This window comes from Diceros bicornis, chromosome 36, assembly GCF_020826845.1.
Source record: "Diceros bicornis minor isolate mBicDic1 chromosome 36, mDicBic1.mat.cur, whole genome shotgun sequence".
NCBI lineage: Eukaryota > Metazoa > Chordata > Mammalia > Perissodactyla > Rhinocerotidae > Diceros > Diceros bicornis.
The window spans coordinates 25,161,439-25,183,660 of record NC_080775.1 but is presented as its reverse complement, the minus strand read 5'-3'; the positions used below and the strand labels follow the sequence as shown (position 1 = coordinate 25,183,660).

Genomic DNA, 22,222 nt, shown 5'->3' with positions numbered 1-22,222 from the left:
ACATACAAGCCTTATGTATATTATTTATATATTTTCTGGGTTAGAAGCATATAAAGAAGTATATTTAGACTGTTTTTCCATCTTGCCTTTCAAACAAAAAAATGATTCTAGGTAATTGGCTGTCCTGTTCTGCTGCAAGTACACCAAATAACAGCCTTTTATATAAGAGCTGGGAATGGCTGTTCCAGTCCCAAGAATATGAAAGGAATCATCCTGTCAGTCTGCTACCCCACTGCAATTGTGCACAGCGAAAGGAAGGAAGAAACAATGCTGTGCTATTAGAGCACCTCTGACGCCCACTTCCCGCTCCTGCCCTGTTTCCTTAACCCTCTCACATACACAACTCTGGAGTGGCTTCGTGCCCCCTTCTGTGTACATGTTATCTCCAGGGCAGTAACATTAAAGGGTTAACAGCAGAACAAATAGAAACCACTCGTTCATTCTAACTCATTTTCTTTCTATCATCCTGTTTCCTTGCCTCATGACAGCTCTTATCTTACTTATTCGATGTAAATATAAAAACAGAAAAACTGATAATGCATGACATATTGAAGTAGTATTTATGTCTATGAAAACCACTTCGATTACCTGAAATGTGCATATGAGAGTCTTTATAACTATTTACTGAATTTTTGTGCTTCCAAATACCACCTGTAATTTCCAGTCTTTGATCTCTTGAAAGGGATATAATTTCAAAGAGAAAAATTGCTATAATTGGAAAGCAATGTCACTATTAAGAATGAACAAATCAGGGCCAATTCAGATAAAGAACAGAATGCACCAGTGTGAAAGGAGCAATTACAGCTAAGACTGGATTATGAGGGAAAGGGTCTTGGAACAGGAAGATGTCCTAACTCTGAATTTCAGATCCACTATGGCTGAGGGCACACTAAGCAAATAGCCCCCGAGACAGAAGACTGGATTCTTGACATAAATGAAAATGTGGCTGCTCATCTAACCAAAAAGGGGAAAATTACAGTTAAATCTCAGATTTTCCCTCTGTGTTCATCAATGGCAAATACTTAATACCAAACTAATTTAAGTCAATTTTGACTCTCCCTGTTCAGCGATAAGCATATGCAGAAACCTAACCAACTCCCATCTCCCCAGGTCTCGCTCCATTCTCGCTCCTGACCCTCAACAGGAGACACGGAGATAAAGGAAGCACAAAGCCAAAAGAGGGATCTACGTTTTACTAAGCAGATCAGTCAAGAAATGTGATAGCAACAGGCAGAAATTAATAGAAGTGTGGTATTTCAAAATGAGCCATAAGTAAAAAAAAAAAAAAAATAGTTTTCCCTTTATACTAACATCATTAGGAAAACCTCAGATATTAAGTGACAATAAAAATCCCCCTAGACATTCTGTAAAAAAACCAGATCAGTTCCCACAGCAGAAAACTTTTACCCTGCCTCTCATTAGATGATTTTGTTACAAGTGCGTAACTGAAATTTCAGAGGGCTAGCAACTAGCGCTCTTTTACTAAATCTGGGCAAGATTTAGAGTCTGCAAATGAACATACAGAGAATTTAGAAGGAAGTCATTCCTAAACAGAGCCTTGTATATCACTCACGCTCAAAAATTTATAACAAAATGAAGGAAAAATACCAAGGCCAAACACAGGAAAGATAAAAATTGTATCAAAGTGAGAGAAATAATTCAACTAAATAATAGAGAAAATAGACTGCCAACAAGATCTGAGTGAACATTATTCTTAGGATTTCAATTCTGGATTAGAATATAAATTAAAATGATTTTTCACGGTGAAAAGACACCGGGCAGGAGTTTGTCTAAGCGGGTCTAGCCCTCTCCATATGCCAGGCTGATAATGAGGGCACAGTGATGGCTCGCCCTCTCCAGAACACACCTTTATGTAGATTCTCATTAGAAGCCTCATGTTGTCAGCATGACTCTCTGGGCAACATCACACTCCTCTTTGGCCACTCTTTTGGTGTCCCCGTGCAAAATAATTTATTTGGGCTTTATTACGATAAGAGGTATAATTAGCAGTCATTTTGTAGAATAAAGTATTGATGCCACAAGCCAATTTTCTGAAAGTGCCTCTGAAGCAGCACCTGCACCATTCATGTTTATAAATCAGGTAATTGTACATATGCCACTTACATGTTATATGCAATTAGCCTAATTTACATATGCAAATAAATTATCTTATATACAGTTTGCCAATTTCTTGCTTTCTTTATGCTTTTTTCCCCCACTTTGTAAGTGAACTTACTGAAGTTAGATCAGATTTCTGAAATGCTCTTTTAATAAACTACCATTTATTCTTTTTTTTCAAGCCATTTAGGGATATTTCTAATACCTCCATCTGATAATAAAATATAAGGACAAAGTTCAAATAAGCTGTTAAGTGTCTCCTGATTCATTGTATCAGGAAGCTGCTTCACTTGTACTGAATGTTCCAAAACCACTTTAATCAATCTTTTCTGTTCTCTCAAAAGAACATTTAATTATGATCAGGAGTCTCCAACTCTCACCTAATTCCAAGTGATAATACTGAGAAATGACAATATAATTAGAATGGGGATTTGATACGCATAAAAGACAATGATTGATTTCATTCAATATTTTAAACCCTGGGCAAAGATTTATAGCTTGTGCCCTTGCCCATTTAGGCCTATATTAGGCAGAATACCTCAATCTCCATTCAAATGCTAATCTGCCAATGATTCCACACGGAAAAAAATTAAAGATGTATTATTGAAAATGTTTTCAAGGATATAAAGATAGAAAATTTTATTCAAGACTACATTAAGGATTTGCACAGCATTACATCTCAAACATGCCAACATAAACATGAAGAAAACTCTTTAAAATTCTCCATTAATTTAAGGCAAAATTGTTTAAGTTCATAATTTATATTCTATTACTTAGGTAATTAAGTTTAGATGAGTAAAAGTTTTGCTGTGTTTTATTGTGTAATTTAACTAAAAATATAAAGCTATCTTAAACTAAACTGAGAAATACAAAATAGTTCTGAAATCATAATAAATTGCCTATTTTTTAAGAACACAACTGGTATTTAAAAAGTTTAAAACTTCTATAAAATAATATAATACACAGTCTCAAATTTTAAAAGGTTCTTGAAAATACTATTTTACAATTTTGAAAGGCTCTATGGTTCAATTAAAGGTGGCAGATTAAACATATAAATTTATTTCCTCTCACTCACGAATCTCCGTTAAAATGCTAGTAAAGGAGTAAAAAAGTATAAAACACAAGAAAAAAGAGAACAGAAAAAGGGAGAGAAGTGAATAAGAGATTTCAACGAAATTTCTCAACGTGGAAAACAGATGACCGAGTGGTAACTGATTTAGCAATGCAGAGAAAGCCACAAACTAAAGCACTAGGTAGGGGCTATTTTGAGGTCACTTGAGCAGATTACCCAAGACAGGGCTCGGTAATAGTGAAAGTGGAGGTGGAGTTGGGAGAGAAGGGGCAGAAATCAAGGGATCCTTTGGAATTTTCTAATCAAAAGACATGATACTCTCTTACCCCACATACCAAATATCAACATCCAAGAGTCTGCCTGAGCACTTCTCTCTCTCTCTCTCTCTCACACACACACACACACACACACACACAGGCAAGAGACTGGAGGTTTTGTTCCCTAGAGAAGCTGAGCTGAAAGGACTCAAAATTTGGTGACATCAGTACAGTGGATAATGGGAGTAAGGCACATACCACTACATGATATTCAAAATAGAGAAGTCAACCTGGAAAGAGGAAGCCAAGGGATCTGGAAACAGTGGATTCCACCCAGGTGAGCAGCAGAGAGAAACCAGAGGTCAGACGCATGGTAGACCTCCAGAACGGAGCAGGAGGAGGTAGGGTTCCAGAAGTGCAAGTAACAACCTTTGCCAAAATTCAGAATATGGATTACGAAATGGAAGAGCAGAGAAGCTCAGCCATACATTTCCAGGTCCAGCAATCAACACATCAAAAGCACAGACCTGCTCAGGAGAAGGGGGCACCACTAAACTGGATGTACACTATTATCGCTCTGTGTTAGACGCCCTTCGATTCCACTCGCTTTTTATTAACCAAATGAATGTATTTATTTTGCAAAAGATAAAAATGATTAAGTCTATCTGAAATTATATTAATTGAAAAAATAGGATAATTTCATAAGTAATATTGTCAATAATTTTAAACATACAAAAAAAGAGGAAGGAAATATGTTAAATGTTAAGAGTGGTTCTTTCTATAGTTTTGAGCGTTTTCTACAATGACCATCCACTATTTATAGAATCATTTAAAAACTATAATAGGAAAAAATAGAATATAAAGGAAACAATATAATTTATAAATGATTATTGTGCCACTGCAGGAAAACCAATAGAACATTCCAAAAAGAAACAGAATAATCAAATGATAATAAAATCATAATGAATGCAATAAATATATGCTGTTATAGTGGTCGAATAAAGGTTTTACTAGTCCTGAGTTTGATAAAAGCAACTTATAAAAATTCTTATAAATTTTATTAGAATTAATGACTACCTCATTTGAATGATAATATTCAATGTAGGGGCCGGCCCCGTGGCTTAGCGGTTAAGTGCGCGTGCTCCGCTGCTGGTGGCCCGGGTTCGGATCCCGGGCGCGCACTGACGCACCGCTTCTCCGGCCATGCTGAGGCCGCGTCCCACATACAGCAACTAGAAGGATGTGCAACTATGACATACAACTATCTACTGGGGCTTTGGGGGAAATAAATAAATTAAAAAAATAAAAATTCAATGTAAATTAGAAAACCAAATTCTTCCAGGACTGGCAGTCACCTTAGCGGATCACCTTCCAATACTGCGTTAGAGAGAACTGTCCAAACCTGCTCTCAGGACTTGAAAAGGCAGACTCTACAGATTCCTTTTGGCAATTTATTCACTATGCAACACCATTTCTAGTAAGGTTTTTCCCCATAAATGTAAATACCTGGTTCTGAAGTTTACGTCATCAGTATTCAATGAAGACAGAAAAAGAAAATCACAGCTCACCATTTTTGTCTAATGAAGCCTCACTTTAAACATTAATTTTCTCTTATATTCTAGCGCCTGGCACAGAGTCTCAGTGACGTGTTAGTTGAACAAAATATGGATGAATAAATAAATATTATAATGAAGTCTCTTTTAAGCTTGTTCTTCTGCAAGGAAAATAATCCTAGTTTCTGTAGTCTTTTATTGTGAAAATGTTTCCTTTTAATCTTTAACAGTCTTGGTGGCTTTTCTTTAATTTCCTAATGTGTCTTAATATGACAAGGCCAGAACTGGGCACAACATCCTACTGAGGATGTGACCAGTCAGGGACATACTAGAAGAACTGCTTTATGGTGTCAACTTTACATAAACATTAAATCATTCCAAGACCACATTGCAAATTTCTACCCATAAAATAATGTTGAAACACTTACCTCAAGAACCAGCCATAGCTTATCTCCATTTATTTTATCCTTCTTAAAGTACATTCCATAGAATTTGACCACATTAGGGTGGTCAGAAAGTGCTTTTAAGATATTATACTCTGCTTCAATCTCTTCATCAATATCCTAGTTTTAAAAAGTCATAGGAAGAGAACTGTGAGAAAAACATGAATAATGTCAAAGAAACATATTATAGACTACCAAATAGAGAATTTAATTTTGTTAAAGCAAGGTCATAATGGTTTTTATTGTGCTCAGAACTATGTATTGAAATTTCTCATTGTATTGTTTAAAGGGAGAGACTGCAGTTTTCCTGCTAATCAAATACCTCTCCAATTATGTTAATTTCATTGAATTAAAAAGGAATAAATAAAAGGCTATTTTTGTACACAATTAGAAAGAAACTTATATGGAGAACTATTCCAGATGATTGTCCTTTCTTTGTGGTGTTAACTTTGCTTCCATGGCAAAGCCATTGATTCAAAATAAAAACTTTTAACTGGCTGATTTTGTTTCTTTGAAATATAGGATATTTTGAAGCTTTCGAAAACTAGTCATACAAGCAATAAATTCCTACCTTTCCAAAAAAGTAAAATAGAGTTAAATTATATAAGATGGCATATAGCCTTTAGTTAGCTAAAGGCCCATTCGCCAGAAAGAGAATAGGTCGCTATCCTGTCGATAAAAATGCAAGATGGCCACTTAGTCATGTTTCTAGAAAACCACATACACATGAAACAACTCACAGAGTAATAAATAAAAGAAAGCCTTTTATTGTTTTTACAATAACACTTAACGTCCACATTGTTTTAAGACAGAATCATGGAATCACAGTGCTGGAAAGAATTTTAGACTAGAACTCTAATTTGAGCGGAAGAAACTAAAGCTCAGAGAAGAGTCACAGAGCTGGTTAGCATAAGATCCAGGACTAGATTCCATGTCTACTACTTACTATTTTCTAATCCTGCTCATTCCATCCCTTTCTTGGAGAGAAAATTACTATTTCAAAATCCATAACAATAAGATCCTTTTAATAAAAAAAGCCATTCTTTAAAATGCTTGGATATATTTAAATTTATTTTATTAAGATTATAATCTCTGGGTTACAAATCTTTTTTTTTTTTTTTTGTGAGGAAGATCAGCCCTGAACTAACATCCATGCCAATCCTCCTCTTTTTGCTGAGGAAGACCGGCCCTAAGCTAACATCTATTGCCAATCCTCCTCCTTTTTTTTTTCCCCTTTTTCTCCCCAAAGCCCCAGTAGATAGTTGTATGTCATAGCTGCACATCCTTCTAGTTGCTGTATGTGGGATGTGGCCTCAGCACGGCCGGAGAAGAGGTGCATCGGTGCACGCCCGGGATCCGAACCCGGGCCGCCAGCAGTGGAGCGCGAGCACTTAACCGCTAAGCCACGGGGCCAGCCCACAAATCTTTTTTATTTGACACGTGGCATGATGAATGAAGAGTGAACAAATAATTCTTAGAAAAATATATATGTACTATGATAAGAATAAAAGCAGCAAAAGAACAAATTTCGTACTATAGTCATGAAATCAACATGTTTCATTAAAGCAATAGAACAAAACATAATTTATAAGGTTTGTAGGATACCAAACATGAGTGAATTATGAAAGAATAGTGGCTACATATATTCATAAACCATTTGTTCTTCTCCATTAAGAAACAGGGGAATGGGAGAGAAACACTGCAATACTGTGATTTATAAGAAATATATATATTTGGTCATTCAGACGACAGAAATATATGTCTCAGCTATATTTGGTCTTCATCCACAGTTCCTGGCTCACAGCTCCCAAAGCCCTTGGAATTTCTTGAGTACTAAGAGCAACTGAAGCATCTTTTGTTATAAGATTTGGTCTCTTGTCTTCAGGGCCATGAAGGTGAAATGGGTGTTTTGTTTTGCTAATGAAGGTGACTTTTGGACTCCACCCAATGGTGGGGCTGGTTGCCCGGACAACCAGCCAGGTGATCAAGGACTGAACTTTCAGTACCACTCCCTGATTTCCCAGGAGGGGAAGTGGGGGGGCCTTGAGGTGGAATCAATTGCCAATGGCCAATGACTCAGTCAATCATGGCTTTGTAATGAAGCCTCCATAAAAAAACAAAAGGTCAACTCATAGGTCTTTTTTCAGAAAGTTTCCATGTCGGGGAACCAGGATATTTACCATGTGCCACTGTGCTGGGCCCCAAGCTCCATGACGACAGAAGCTCCTGTGTCCAGGACCCTGCCCTATTTATCTCGATATCTGGCTGTTGATTTGTATCCTTTGTTACCAATTGGTAATCTAGTGAGTGAACGGGTTTTTTTGAGTTCTGTGAGCTATTCTAGCAAATTAATCAAACCCAAGGAGGGGGTCATGGGAACCACTGATTTATAGCCAGTCAGTCAGAAGCAAAGGTAACAATCTGGGCTTGCGACTGGCGTCTGAAGTGGAGAGCGGTCTTGCGGGACTGAGCCCTTCACCTGTGGAATCTGACTCTATCTCCGGGGAGATAGTGTCAGAATCCACCTGCTGGCATCCGAGAACTGCCTGTTGGTGTGGGGAAACCTCCACACACACACTGGAATTGGGTCCAGGAACCCTTTGCAGACCCTGATTATGGGGCCAGACACTGAGAGCCGCCTGGAACACTTTCTCTTGCCACCACAAACCTCAACCCCTGACTACAAGGACTAGAGGAGAGAGGTACAGTCACTTTGGTACAGCTTAACTTGTGGCTCTCCCTCAGTTTAAACGGTAAGAACTTTCCAATAGGGGAATGCAAAGACATTCAGCATCAGCTAAGACTGGGCATAGCGCTTCTCATTTTTTCCCTCCGGTGTATCTAATTTACTGCTTTAAAATAAACCCCCACTCCTCCTTTACTCAAAATAATATGAAACACTGTGGTTATCATGGGTTTGCACCGCCCTACAGTTTGTTAGCTGAGCTACAGCAAGGACTGCGACTCTGATGTCCTCCCCACACACATCACACCATTTCCATCGTGCCATGCTCCCATCACATGTGCAAGAGTCGAGCAAGGGGAGAAGTTGCTCTCAACAGAAGTTTGGGGATTATGTGATCACTGAGCTCACTCTGGCTCACCCACGTGCTGTGGGAGAGCTACGTATCTCCCAGGAGCTGAAAATGCTCCAAAACAGCCAGCTCTCATTCCCAGGAAACAGAATCTCATCAATCTCCTCATGTTCTTAAAAACAAAGAAACGGCTTAGTAGTTCCCTTATCACAATTGCTATTTCAAAAAAAAGCAAAGGGGCATCCCATCGGGGTGCTGCTTAAAGAGGCCATAAGGACCGAGCATGAAATTCAATTCTTAACCGGGAACTTCACCCTGATTATAAATGAACACCATTTCTGCTTTGAAAACATTTAAGCAAACCTAAAAATTAATTTCCCTTCTCTGAAATTTAATTAAAAAAATATTTCTGGTTTGGTAAAAGAAATTCTGCCTGAAGTCTAAATAAATGCAGGAAGAAAAGGAGCTCTGGTCAAGATGACTCTTTAGGATTACTTCTAGACCGTGAATTTTTGTTACAATTTTTTGCAATCTAAAATAATGTTAAATCAACTGTGGAACTGTTGAGAGTTGTATTTATTTGTATTAAATATTTACTCATTTATCATTTATTTATTGGGCTCTATTTTATATGTTAAGCATATGGATAAACAAGGAAAATCTAACAAGTAGTTTTTTTTTTACATTTTCTTCAAATTGTAACTGATATTGTGACAAAGAAATCAAGATAAGATACTTATAGATGGTTTAACTATTTAATAAAGACAAAAACAAAGTTAATTACATGATAAAAACAATGTGACTTACATGAATCGGATCCAGAATTTTGACTGCTGCTTTTTGGCCATTTTTCTTATTCGACACTTTAAAGACTTTCCCATAAGTTCCTTTGCTGATTGTTTCGGTGATTTCCCATGTATCAGAAGGATCAGGAAAGTTATCAAAGATGATTGTTTTTCCAATTAATGGAAGCATTTCAAAAATTTAAATCACTGGAGAGAAAAAGTACAGAGTTTCATCTACATTTGATGGGGAATTTTAAATGGCACACATAAACTCATGGGAAATTAACTAATATTTTCACTGATATAATGGAAAACGTACAGCAGTAACCAAACGTATTCAGCCATAGAAAGTTTTAATTTCGATTCTTTTTCCAAACAGATTAATATGAGTTTAATAATACCTTGTAAGCAGGGCTTTATTTCTATGTTTAATTTAGCCTCATATTAATTGCTATTAATTCTTTTCAGATTAAAATAAGAGGCATATATTTAAATCATTTTGATTTACTGCCTTATATTCAGGTATTAATACACTGAATCAAAGAATTTTAGAATGAACCTCGTTTTGTTAGTGCCATCCAGCTGATTCTGACTCCTAGCTACCCTGTTTACTGTGGAGTAAAACCCTGCCCGGTCTTTTTGCTCCATCTTCTCACCTGCCAGCACCATATCAGGCAATGCTCTGCTGCTTTTCACAGGGTTTTCATGGCCAATTGTTTGGAAGTGGGTGGCCAGCTCCTTCATCCTAGTCTGTCTTAGTCTGGAAGCTTCGCTGAAACCTGTCCACCATAGGAGACCCTGCTGGTATTTGAAATACCAGTGTCATAGCTTTCCGCATCACAGCAACACACAACCACCACAGTATGATGCCCGACAGATGGGTGGCTTGGTTCCCCTATCAGGAAACAAACAGGGCCGCTGCGTTGAGAGTGCCGAATCTTAACCACTAGACTGCCAAGAATGAACTTCAACTTCTTCATCAAAGCAAATCCCACACTCTGTGATCGTACTTCTCTATGTAAAACCCAACGATGGATCCCCCATTGCTTGTAGGATGAAATTTCTTTAATATAATCCACCAGGTCCTTGGTCCTTGCTTAATTTTCTAGCCTCATGTCTCAACACTTCTCTCAGACACTATAACCCACTTGGGATCCTTCAGGTCATTTCTTTTTCTTAAGGATCTTAATATACACGATTCCCTCCCACCTCTCCCTGTGGTTTCTTTGCTAAATTCTGACTCCTACTTATCTTTCAGATCTTAGCTTAGACGTTCCTTCCTCGAAATGTGACCACTCTCCATCCTATTTGGGTTGCACGTCCCACCTCTGTACTCCCACAGCCCTCTGTATCCACCCTTATCTGTCATCACTATATGCCCAGCACCTGGCACAGTGCTGAAATAATTAGGAGAATATGGCCAGTGAGGTCAAGTGACTTTAAAAAGGAGATTTTATATATAATCTGAGAAGAGATCCCAGGTTTCTTGACTTCCAAGTAGTGCTTTTAATGTTTCATGTTCTCCCTATAATACATTCAACCATTTGTATAAAATTAAAAAAAAAAAAAGAACAGAAAGAGCTCTTAGCAGTTCTGGTAGCCCTCACATTTTTTCAATTATCTATGCTAAATTACACTCTTTTCAAGTTAAAAAGTTTATTGCAATTGTGCTTGTACGTGTGTGCATGCACACAGAAACATATCTATTAAAAATATGTATTAATATTACATAATAATACTAGCCCATGACATTCACTTGTTTGACCACAACTTTCAACCTCATCCACACCACCAATCCATTGATTCCTCACTCTCTTTACATCCATCAACCCTCTTTAGTCTTCATTCCCTCTTCATTTTCTCTTTCCCCAGCATAAATTCTACAGCTTGAATCACTGTGATTTCCTTGCAAATGCCCTCAACACTCTTGTTCCTCTCTTTCTACACCACAATCTCCTGGGGTAAAAAAACCAACTCTGGTTAAACTCTATACCTTCTTCACACCTGTGCCTGTAGCTGGAGAAAACCACACAACCATGTTGACTAGTTTCACTTTAAATTCAGGATAAAAATACCTACAGGTAGACCCTCAACACTGCTTAGCAATTCTATTGCACTTCTCTGGTTTGTATATTCCCTTCTCTCTGGAACGACTATTTCATAGTGATCTCTTTTCTCAAATTTTTCTCTCCTCAAATTGTCCCCTCTGTTGTTCACCTCTTCCCACAAAACTTCCCAAATGATGCCCTCACTTAATACTTAATTGAAAAAATGGAAGTAATAATAAACTCATTAATCATCTCATCTCAAACACTACAAATCAATGTGCATCAAACATTGAGTTCATTCTCAACATCTATCATCAGTAATTGCTGTTTGGCCTCAATTAGTCTTTTTCTTTGGTTCCTTCTCAGCCTTCAGATCTCGGCTCAAACCGATGGGATCAAACCGAAGATGGGCACGGAGGTTAGCTCAGGGCCAGTCTTCCTCAGCAAAAAAGAGGAGGATTGGCATGGGTATTAGCTCAGGGCTGATCTTCCTCACACACAAAAAAGTTTCTTAAAGGAAGGAGAGAAATAAGGATTAAGGAGAGCTGAAAAGAATCTGAAAATCTAAACAAAATAAGGATCATATGCTGATTCATGATACTTAAGGGCACATAATCTAGTAAATGGCTATGAATGCCTGCTAAAAATTACATCACTACACAAAAACATATTTATGAATATTTCCTAGAACACTTAATGTTTATGAAATTTGTGCCTTTGATCCAAAATGCAAAGGAACAAGTAGGAGGTAATCAGTAATAATCATCCACTTTAGCGATTTCACAATCAGTGACAAAATAACTACTTCTTACATCTATCTACTTGACTCATGCAAATAAGCATTTATGCCATCCATATAAAAGTTAGACCAAAAGACCAAATTAAATCTTGTTAAATGCCTGAAATAGGAGTTTTCAACCAGGAGAAACATTATATGGAATACTGCTTTTCAAGTGGTAATGTTATTGAACACAATCTTAATTTCTGCTACATGAACTATTAGGAATTAACTACTGGTCTTTAAATATACAGACATAAGAATTCAATTGTAAAAAGGTCTGAACACCAAATGTATGCAAAGCATTTTAGAGTTTTGGGGATATGACTCATGGATAGATAAATAAATATGTAACAATAATATATTATGAAAAGTGATAAATAATAGAAATACGCATAAAGTGCAATAGCAGCCCAGGTGAAGAAGCAATTAATTCCGAAGTGATCATGAAAAGACACAGAAAATAAGCAAGATTGGAGCTGGACGTTACACACAAACAGGAGTTTTTCTAAAATACAATTTCCTCTTTAAAAGTTCTCAATAAGAGACCCTGGGCTGGCAGGCCCCAGGGAGAGCTCCAATGGAGTCTGTGTCAGCGCGCCCACGCCGGGCCACGACAATGGCCGCCGCCACTGTCCCAGTCCCTGGAGAGGTCTTGCCTCTCACCGAGATGCACACAGGGCCTATTAGGTAGATAAAACATATTCATGAAAATGGCACCAGGACTGGCTGAATTGCAGAAACTTGTATTACATCACTTTTTCTCTGAAACTGGAGTGAACGGTGATGGCTGCCATGATGCTTCATTCCTGGGGTTCATCCGTATTTAGCACTTAAAGAAACCTGACTCAACTGCTTAACCTTCATCTGTTTAAATGGATGTTCCATCAATTTTCAAATCAAAATAAACCAAGCATAGCTGTTGGTGAAAATATATCTCTTTCTTTTCACTCTCAGCTGTCAGAATAACTCATGTTTCAGAAACTTTAAATGAATCTATGTATAAACAACTTGTGTGTTTACCTCAATGCAAATGAGTTTATGTTTTCCAAAGTCATGGTGACTAGAACTTAATGGAAGCTTAATTAAGGACAGCAGTTATGGAGGGAGAGCCTTTGTATTATGTTATACATGGTTGTAAATTATAAGATTTATAGAATTTCTTTTGACATTTAATATTAATACTGACTGCTGTAAATTACAGATAATCAGAAGACATATCTAAAAGTCTAAGGGTAAATGTACAACGTTTTCTTATTTGGTGGATAGGGGATGCAGAAATTAAAATAGTACCTTGAAATCATAATTTTTATTACTTATATATTTACAAGATTTATACCTTAATACATCTTCGTTTCTATCTCCATTACAAATATATACAGCCACAACACATAACACACACAAATTTTAGTTTTTAAAATATGGTGATCTCTTTTCCTACAAAGTAGAACCATACTGTAGACATTAATCTGAAGTTCACTTGCTTCATCTGACAATATATGCTTGATGTACTTGAAACTAAGTCTAACTCTATTGATTAAAAAAGAACTATATTAAGAAATTTATTAAACACATGTATGTCTATAAAAAAAAAGTTCTCAATAAGACAAAATTTAAAGCAGTGCATTGCTGTATTATAAGACAATAATCACAGAACGACAAAAGCACAGGCATTTTAGAAACAGAATACACCTAGTCAAATCCCATTTAAAACAAACAATACTCCCAACAAGTAGGTAAAATGAAACCTAAAATAACTTCCTCAAAATTTAACATTAAAGAATTTCAAGATTTAGTACAGAAGCAAGACTTCTGACTCCTAAACTATACTGATTCCACTAGACAGCTGTTTATTCTTTAAAAATATAATAAAATGTTACAGTTAGTAAACAACTAATTATTTAATGATTACAGGAAATTGCATTCTACATAGCAATGAATGTTCATATTGTTTCTAGTCCTTTAGCACTCACAGAATAAAAAATAATTCTCTAGCTCATAAAGCTAAAATGTATAATTAAGCTCTTAATTATATGATTATTTAAGCTAAAGAATTATTTTTGACATACATATTTACTGTATTTTGATTTATCTACTTATCATAATTCTGAAAAGATACTTATAAAGCCACATTTTAAAAATGAAGAATCATCTTTTCAAACTGATTTATTACATATGGAGCTGTTGCAGTTTTTTTCATGATAGAAAAAAGAACATAATACAGTGAAAAATTTACCTTACTTCAGGATCTTAACATTCATCTCAACAATTATTCTGGCTGCTTTTGTAAACCTGTACTTAATTCTTCTTTACTAAAATAACCAAACTGCCTTCATGTTCATTCTAAAACACAGCGGGGATGATCTCCCTTTGGGCTGTCTCTTCCCTCTACATGGAATGCTCTTTCTCCAGATATCCACATGGCCTACTCCCTTACTTCCTTCGGGTCTTACATCAGCCATCACTTTCTCAATAAGTCCTACCCTGACCATCTTATGTAAAATCTCAACCTGTCTTCCTCCACCCCATTCTGCCTCCCAACTCCTGATCCCTCTTACCTTACTCTATTTTCATAGCACTTATTACTGCCTGACACACTACACCATTTCCTGTTTATTATGTTTTATTTATTGTTATTCTATGCTACTAGAATGTAAGCCCAAAGAGGGCTAAAATTTTTATCCAGCTTGCTCACTAATGTAGCCCAAAGACTCTTAAAACCATGACTGGCAGAGAGAAGGTACTCTATAAGTATTGGCTGAATATTAGAAATGAATAGAAAACAGTAAATAGAAAATTTTCAGATGCTTTTACCAATGAATTCTATCCAACATTTAAGAAAGAAACAATGCCATCTTATGCTTTTTTTTCCCCAAAGAATAGAGATAAAGGGAACACTTGAGAGTATCTACGAAGAGATAGAAATTATAAAAAAGAACCAAACAGAAATTCTGGATATGAAAAATAAAATAACTGAATTGAAAAATTCCCTAGAAGGGTTTACTAGCAGACTTGAACAGGCAGAAGAAAATCAGTGACCCTGAAAACAAGTCATTTGAAATTATGGAGTATGAGAAGCAAAACAAAAAATAATGAAGAAAAGTGAACAGAGCCTAAGGAACTTATGGGATACAATCAAGAGGACCAAGATAAGCATTATAAGAGTCCCAGAAGAATAAAAAGAGAGAGAAAGGGGCAGAGAGTTTATCTGAAGAAGTAATGGCTGAAAACATCACAAATTTAAGGAAGGACATGGATGTACAAATCCATACACATGGATCTACAAATCCAAAAGTCTCAACAAACTGTAAGAACAAATCCAAAGAAACCCACACCAAGGCACATTATAATCAAGCTGTCAAAAGACAAAGACGAAGGAATCTTGAAAGCAACAAGAGAAAAGCAACTCATCATTTCCAAGGGATCCTTAATAAGATTTCTCAGCAGAAACTTTGTAAGCCAGAAGGCAGTGGGATACTATATTTAATGTGCTGAAAGAAAAACTCATCAACTGACAATTTTATATCTGGCAAAACTGTCCTTCAAAAATGAGGGAAAAATTAACACACTGACAAATTTAAAAAAGCTAAGGGAGTTCATTACAACTAGATCTGTCCTATAAGAACTGCTAAAGAGACTCCTTCAGGTTGAAATGAAAGGATGTTAGATGTTATCATTATATAATGATAAAAGGATCAATTCTGCAAGAAGATATAACAATTATAAATAAATATGCAGAAAACATCAGAGGTCCAAAATATATGAAACAAACACTGACAGAATTGAAGGGAAAAATAGACAGCTCTACAATAACAGTAGGAGACTTTAATACCCCACCTTCAATAATAGAACAATAGAACCATGAGACAGACATCAATAAGGAAATATAGCACTTGAACAACACTATAGACCAATTGGGTCTAACAGACATTAACAGAACAGACCACCCCATCACAGCAGAACACATATTTTTCTCATGTGTACAAGGAACATTCTCCAGGATAAACCACATAGTAGGCCACAAAACAAGTCTTAACAAATTTTAAAAGACTGAAAACATACAAAGTATCTTTCCAATCAAAATAGGATGAAACTAGAAATAAACAGCAGAAGGAAAATTGGAAAATCCAGAAATATGTGGAAATTAAAAAACACACTCTTTTTTTTTTTAATTTTATTTATTTATTTATTTTTCCCCCAAAGCCCCAGTAGATAGTTGTATGTCATAGCTGCACATCCTTCTAGTTGCTGTATGTGGGACGCGGCCTCAGCATGGCCGGACAAGCGGTGCGTTGGTGCGTGCCCGGGATCCAAACCCGGGTCGCCAGCAGCGGAGCGCATGCACTTAACCGCTAAGCCACGGGGCCGGCCCTAAACAACACACTGTTAACCAGTGAGTCATACAATGAATCACAAGGAGAATTAGAAAATATCTTGAAACAAATTAAAATGAAAATACGACATAGCAAAACTTATGGGATGCAGCAAAAGCAGTACTAAGAGGCAACTTTATAGCTGTAAAAGCTTATGTTAAAAAAGAAGAAAAATCTCAAATCAATGACCTAATTTTTTACCCTAAAAGCAGAATTAGAATAAGAGGAACAAATTTAACCCAAAGATAGTAAAAGGAAGGAAATAATAAAGATTAGAGTAGAGATAAATAAGGTAGAGAACAGAAAAACAATAGACAAAATCAACAAAACCAAGAGTTGGTTTTTCAAAGAAATAAACAAAATTGACAAACTTTTAGGTAGATTGACTAAAAAAAAAAGAGAGAGAGAGAGAAGATACAAATAACTAAAATCAGAAATGAAAGAAGGGACATTAATGCTTATTTCATAGAAATAAAAAGGATTATAAGATAGTACTATGAATAACTGTATGCCAGCATAATGGATAAACTAAATGAAAATGGACACATTTTTAGAAACACACAACCTACCAAGACTGAATCATGAAGAAATAAAAAACCTGAATAGATCTATAATTAGTAAGGAAATTGAATCAGTAATCAAAAACCTCTCAACAACAACAACAACAAAAAGCCCAGAACCAGATGGCTTCACTGGTGAATTCTACCGAACATTTAAAGAAAAATTAACATCAATCCCTCTCAAATTCTTCCAAAACTTTAAAAGGAGGGAACGGTTCCCAACTCATTCTATGAGGATAGCGTTACCCTGGTTCCAAAGTGACAAAGACACTAGAAGAAAAGAAACTGCAGACCAATATCCTTATAAACATTGATACAAAAATCCTCAAAGAAATTACCAGCACACTTAATTCAACAGCATATTAAAAGGAACAAATACAATGACCAAGTAGGATTTATTCCTGGAATGCAAGAATGGTTCCATATATGAAAATCAATCAATGTAATAAACCACAATAACAAAATGAAGGTAAAAAAGACACATGATCATTTAAATTGATGCAGAAAACCATTTGATAAAATTCACCACTCTTTCAAGACACCCTTTCAAGACAAATAAATAAATAAATAAATAAAACTAAGAATAGAAGGAAATTACTTGAACATAATAAAGGCCATATATGAAAAACCCACAGCTAACATCATACTCATTGGTGAACAACTAAAAGCCTTTTCTCTAAGATCAGGAACCAGACAAGGATGCCTACTTTTGCCACTTCTATTCAACATAGAACTGTAAGTCCTAGTCACAGTAAGCAGTCAAGAAAAAAAAATAAAAGGGATCCAAACTGGAAAGGAAGAATAACATTATCTCTATTCACAGATAACATGATCTTATATGTAGAAAACCCTAAAGAATCCACAAAAAAGACTGATAGAATTAATAAATGAATTCAGGAAAGTTGCAGGATGCAAAATCAACACACAAAAATCAGTTGCATTTCTATACACTAACAATGAATCCAAAAAGGAAATTAAGATTAATAATTAATAATTAGATTTTATTATTAGATTTATTAGATTATTTATTATTAGTTAGATTATTTTATTAGATTTGCAAATTTAATAAGATTGAAATTAATAATTCTATTTACAATAGCACCAAAAATACCCACTTAAGAATAAATTTAACCAAGTAGGTGAGAGATTTGTACAGTAAAACTACAAAACATTGCTGAAAGAAATTAAAAAAGACACAAAGAAATGGAAAGACATCCTATGTTCATGGATTGGAAGACTTGATATTGTTAAGATGTCAATATTACCCAAAGCACAGATTCAATGCATTCCCTACCAAAATCCCAACAAGATTTTTTGCAGAAATAGAAAAAAATCCATCCTAAAACTCATATGGAATCTCAAAGGACCACCAATAACCCAAACAATACTGGAAAAGAAGACTAAAGTTGGAGGTGTCACATTTCCTGATTTTAAAACTTATTACAAAGCTACAGTAATCAAAACTGTGTGGTACAACCATAAAAATAGATATAGATCAGAGCCCAGAAATAAAACTTCATATATACGGTCAAATGATTTTTGACAATACTGCCAAGACCATTCAATGGGGAAAGAACAGTCTTTTAAACAAATGGTGTTGAGAAAACTGGATATCCACAGACAAAACAATGAAGTTGAATCCTTATGTTACACCATATACAAAAATTAACCTAAAATGGATCAAAGACATAAACACAAGAGCTAAAACTATAAAGCTTAGTAAAAAACATAGGGCAAAAGCTTCATGACACTGAATTTGGCAATGATTTCTTGGATATGACCCCAAAGCACAGGCAACAGGAAAAAACAGATAAATTGGACTTCATAAAAATTAAAAACTCTTGCACATCAAAGGACACTATCAAACAGAGTGAAAAGACAACCCACAGAATAGGAGAAAATATTTACAAATTATATATCTGATAAAGGGTTAATATTCAGAATACATAAAGAAGTCCTCCGACACAACAACAAAATAACCCAATTTTAAAAATGGGCTAGGGACTTGAATAGACATTTGTCCAAAGAAGATACACAAATGGCCAGTAAGCACATGAAATAATGCTCAACATCACTAATCATTAGAAAAATGCAAATCAAAACCATAATGAGGTACTACTTCATGCCCATTAGGATGGCTATTATCAAAAAACAGAAAACAAGTCTTGTTGAGGTTGTGGAGAAATTGAAACTCCCGTGCATTGCTGGTAGAAACGTAAAATAGTGCAGCTGCTGTGGAAAATGGAATGGCAGTTTCTCAAGAAAACGTAGAATTACCATACAATCCAGCAGTTCCACTTCTGGGCATATATCCAAAAGAATTGAAGGCAGAGTCTCAAAGACATATTTGCACCTCCAGGTTCAAAGCAGTATTATCCATCAATGGAGGAATGGATAAATAAAATGTTACACTGCATATACATAGAATGAAATTTTACTCAGCCTTAAAAGGGAAGAAAATTCTAACACATGCTACAACATCGATGAGCCTAGAAGACATTATGCTCAGTGAAAAAAGCCAGTCACAAAAGGGCAAATATTGTATGATTTCATTTATACATAGTACCTAGAATAGTCAAATTCAGAGCCAGAAAGTAGAATTGTGGTTGCTAGGAGCTGGGCAGAAGGGAAATGGGAATAGCTGCTTAACAGGTACAGTTTCAATTTGGGAAGATAAAAAAGTTCGGGTGGTGATCACTGTACAACACTGTGAATGTACTCAATGTCACCAAACTGCACATATAAAAATGGTTAAAAGGGTAAATTGTATGTAATGTACATTTTACAATAAAAATATTAGTCAGAATGTAGTACAGGGAAACAAAGTAATGAAAAAAAATAGGAAAGCCAAATTGAAAGACATGGAAAGGATAATGGAATGGTCTGCTTTTTCTCAGAGTCACACGTGAATCTTTGTGACTTATATGTCAGAACTGTATTTCCCACACTCCTTGTCCCACTAGCTTCCTCCTCTGCTTGATTCTGTCAGTCAAAGTCCCAGGCATGAGACTGGATGGTAGGAGGGAAGGAGAGACCAGGATACTTCCCTTCTGTTTTCTTTGGGTTTTGCAGTGCCTCCATCAATGGCTATGCCTCCTCCATGGTCCCTGTTTCTGTAGGGCAGAACTTGCCAAGGTTCTAGATGGCTTCAGCTTCTGGGTTCTGGTAAGACTATCTCCTTACTATAACCCCACAGCCCAAGGAGTGATAACAGTTTTTTGTTATTGTTAACTTGTAGATTGCCTCACTATCCTGTTTGGCTTTCAGATATTCTAAAACATTTGTAACTAATTCCCCATATACCTTAGTCTGTTCAGGCTTCTATAATAAAAAATACCACAAACTGGGTGGCTTTAAACAACAAACATTTATTTCTCACAGTTCTGGAGGCTGGGAAATCCAAGATCATGGTACTGGTAGATCTGGTGTCTGGTGAGGGCCCACTTTCTAGATGGCTGACTTTTTGCTGTAACAGCACATGGTGGAAGGGATGAGTTAGCTCTCTGGGGTCTCTTTTATAAAGATACTAATCCCATTCATGAGGCTCTGCTCTCACGACATAATCACTTCCCAAAGGCCCCACTTGCCCACACCATCACCCTGGTGGTTAGGATTTCAACATGGGAGTTTTGGGAGGACACAAACGTTCAGACCATAGCTCCATATTAAATTTCTTCCACTGAAATACCTGGTATTAACCGTTTTCCTGACTGATTCAGTCTAAGACACATCTAATAAGTTTGAGAAGGTGAGAATGCAGAAAAGGCAAGAGAGAATGGCTGAGAGTTTTCCCAAATAGATGAAAGATGTGAACACTCAAATTTAGGAAGCTCAAGTAGGGTAAACAAAAAGAAATCCACACTTAGATACACCACAGTGAAACAACAGAACACCAAAGACAACGAGAATCTCTTAAAACCAACCAGATAGAAAAGATATATTAGACATAGAGGGAAACAATTAGAACGAGCGCTGATATTTCAATAGAAAATAGTAGTGTAATATATTCAAAATGCTGAAAGAAAATGACTATTAATCAAGAATAAAGGTACCCACAAAATTATCTTTCAAGATCAAAGGCAAAGTAAAGATATTTTTCACCAAAAATATGAGTTTAACAACAATGACCCCTGAGAAAGAGCACTTCTAAAAGATAACTTTCAAAATGATAATGATTCCACAAGGAAGGTACAAATTGCCAAAAACACCAAAGAAATTGTTACACATTTATGTAAATCTAAACTAACACTGACTGTTAGTAACAATAACAAGCAATAATGAACAAAAATAATCAAAAGTGGAGTGATAGGAATTAAAATGTTCTTCAGTTCCTCACCCAGTTAGAGGTAGTTAGAAATAACAACTTTAGACTTTAAGATAAATACACATGTCAAATACTTTAGTTAAACACTAGAACCTTGAAATACCATGTATAGCTTCCAAAACATTAGAGAAAAACAACTGACATTAACAAACTCATTCAATCAAAAAAACTCAGGAAAAAAGAATAAAGGAAGCATAGAAAAAGCTGGAGAAATAACCCTGTGGAAATAATTACAAACATACCAGTAATCACAATAATTATAAACAGACCAAACTTACTAGTGAAAAGATAGAAATTGGTAGCTACAGCCTGTTTGCAAGAAATTCACATAAGCTATAGACAGAGACAGACTGGAAGTAAAATAATAGTAGCATGTAAATACTCAACAAAAGAAAGTGATGTGGCTAAATTCACATCAGACAAAATATACTTTAAGGTAAAAATATTTCTGAGATGTTAAGAGGGTCACATAATAATCAAAGACTTAATTCACCAAGAAAATATAAAAGCCCAAAACAAAGTCCCAAAATTCATAAAACAAGAACTGAAAGAAATATAAGCAAAATTTTTTAAATTCATAATTTTAGTGGGAGATTTTAATGTACCTTTTCTATGATTTTTGGATCAAGTGAACAAAAAAGTTCTTCAGGATAAATAAAATTTTAAAAACATAATTAACAAGGACAATTTAATGGATATACTGGAACATCCATGAAATCCTGTATCCAAAAATGAATAGATATTCTTCCTGAGCACATATGACTGTGATGTAATTAAGTAAGAAATCAACAACTAAAAGATAAATTTTTAAAAACCTATACAATTGGATACTTAAAAAGACACTACTAAACAATTCAAGAGTCAAAGAGGAAACAT

The 22,222-nt window shown here is 35.7% G+C and overlaps 1 protein-coding gene and 1 long non-coding RNA gene across 28 annotated transcripts in view; one reads left to right on the top strand and one right to left on the bottom strand.

Annotated features, from left to right (window-relative positions):
- LOC131398820 (uncharacterized) overlaps positions 1 to 22,222 on the top strand; it is a 263,140-nt gene that overhangs the window by 149,566 nt on the left and 91,352 nt on the right. The window lies entirely within an intron of this gene.
- Positions 1 to 22,222, bottom strand: part of MYO3A (myosin IIIA) — a 227,002-nt gene that overhangs the window by 201,610 nt on the left and 3,170 nt on the right. For 24 of the 27 annotated variants that reach the window (XR_009216986.1, XR_009216988.1, XR_009216987.1 and 21 more), the window contains exons 2-3: positions 9,286 to 9,470; positions 5,429 to 5,563 (exon numbers count right to left, since the gene is read on the bottom strand). The exons of 1 other annotated variant lie outside the window; for it this stretch is intronic. Coding sequence is in view for 23 of the 26 variants with exons in the window: in XM_058532613.1 (XP_058388596.1) it covers positions 5,429 to 5,563; positions 9,286 to 9,453 (303 nt within the window). In the remaining 3 variants the exon portion in view is untranslated. Of the gene's footprint in view, positions 1 to 5,428; positions 5,564 to 9,285; positions 9,471 to 9,919; positions 10,065 to 22,222 lie in introns of all 27 variants that reach the window. 2 more of the 27 variants (XM_058532614.1, XM_058532619.1) reach the window with 2 other exon arrangements.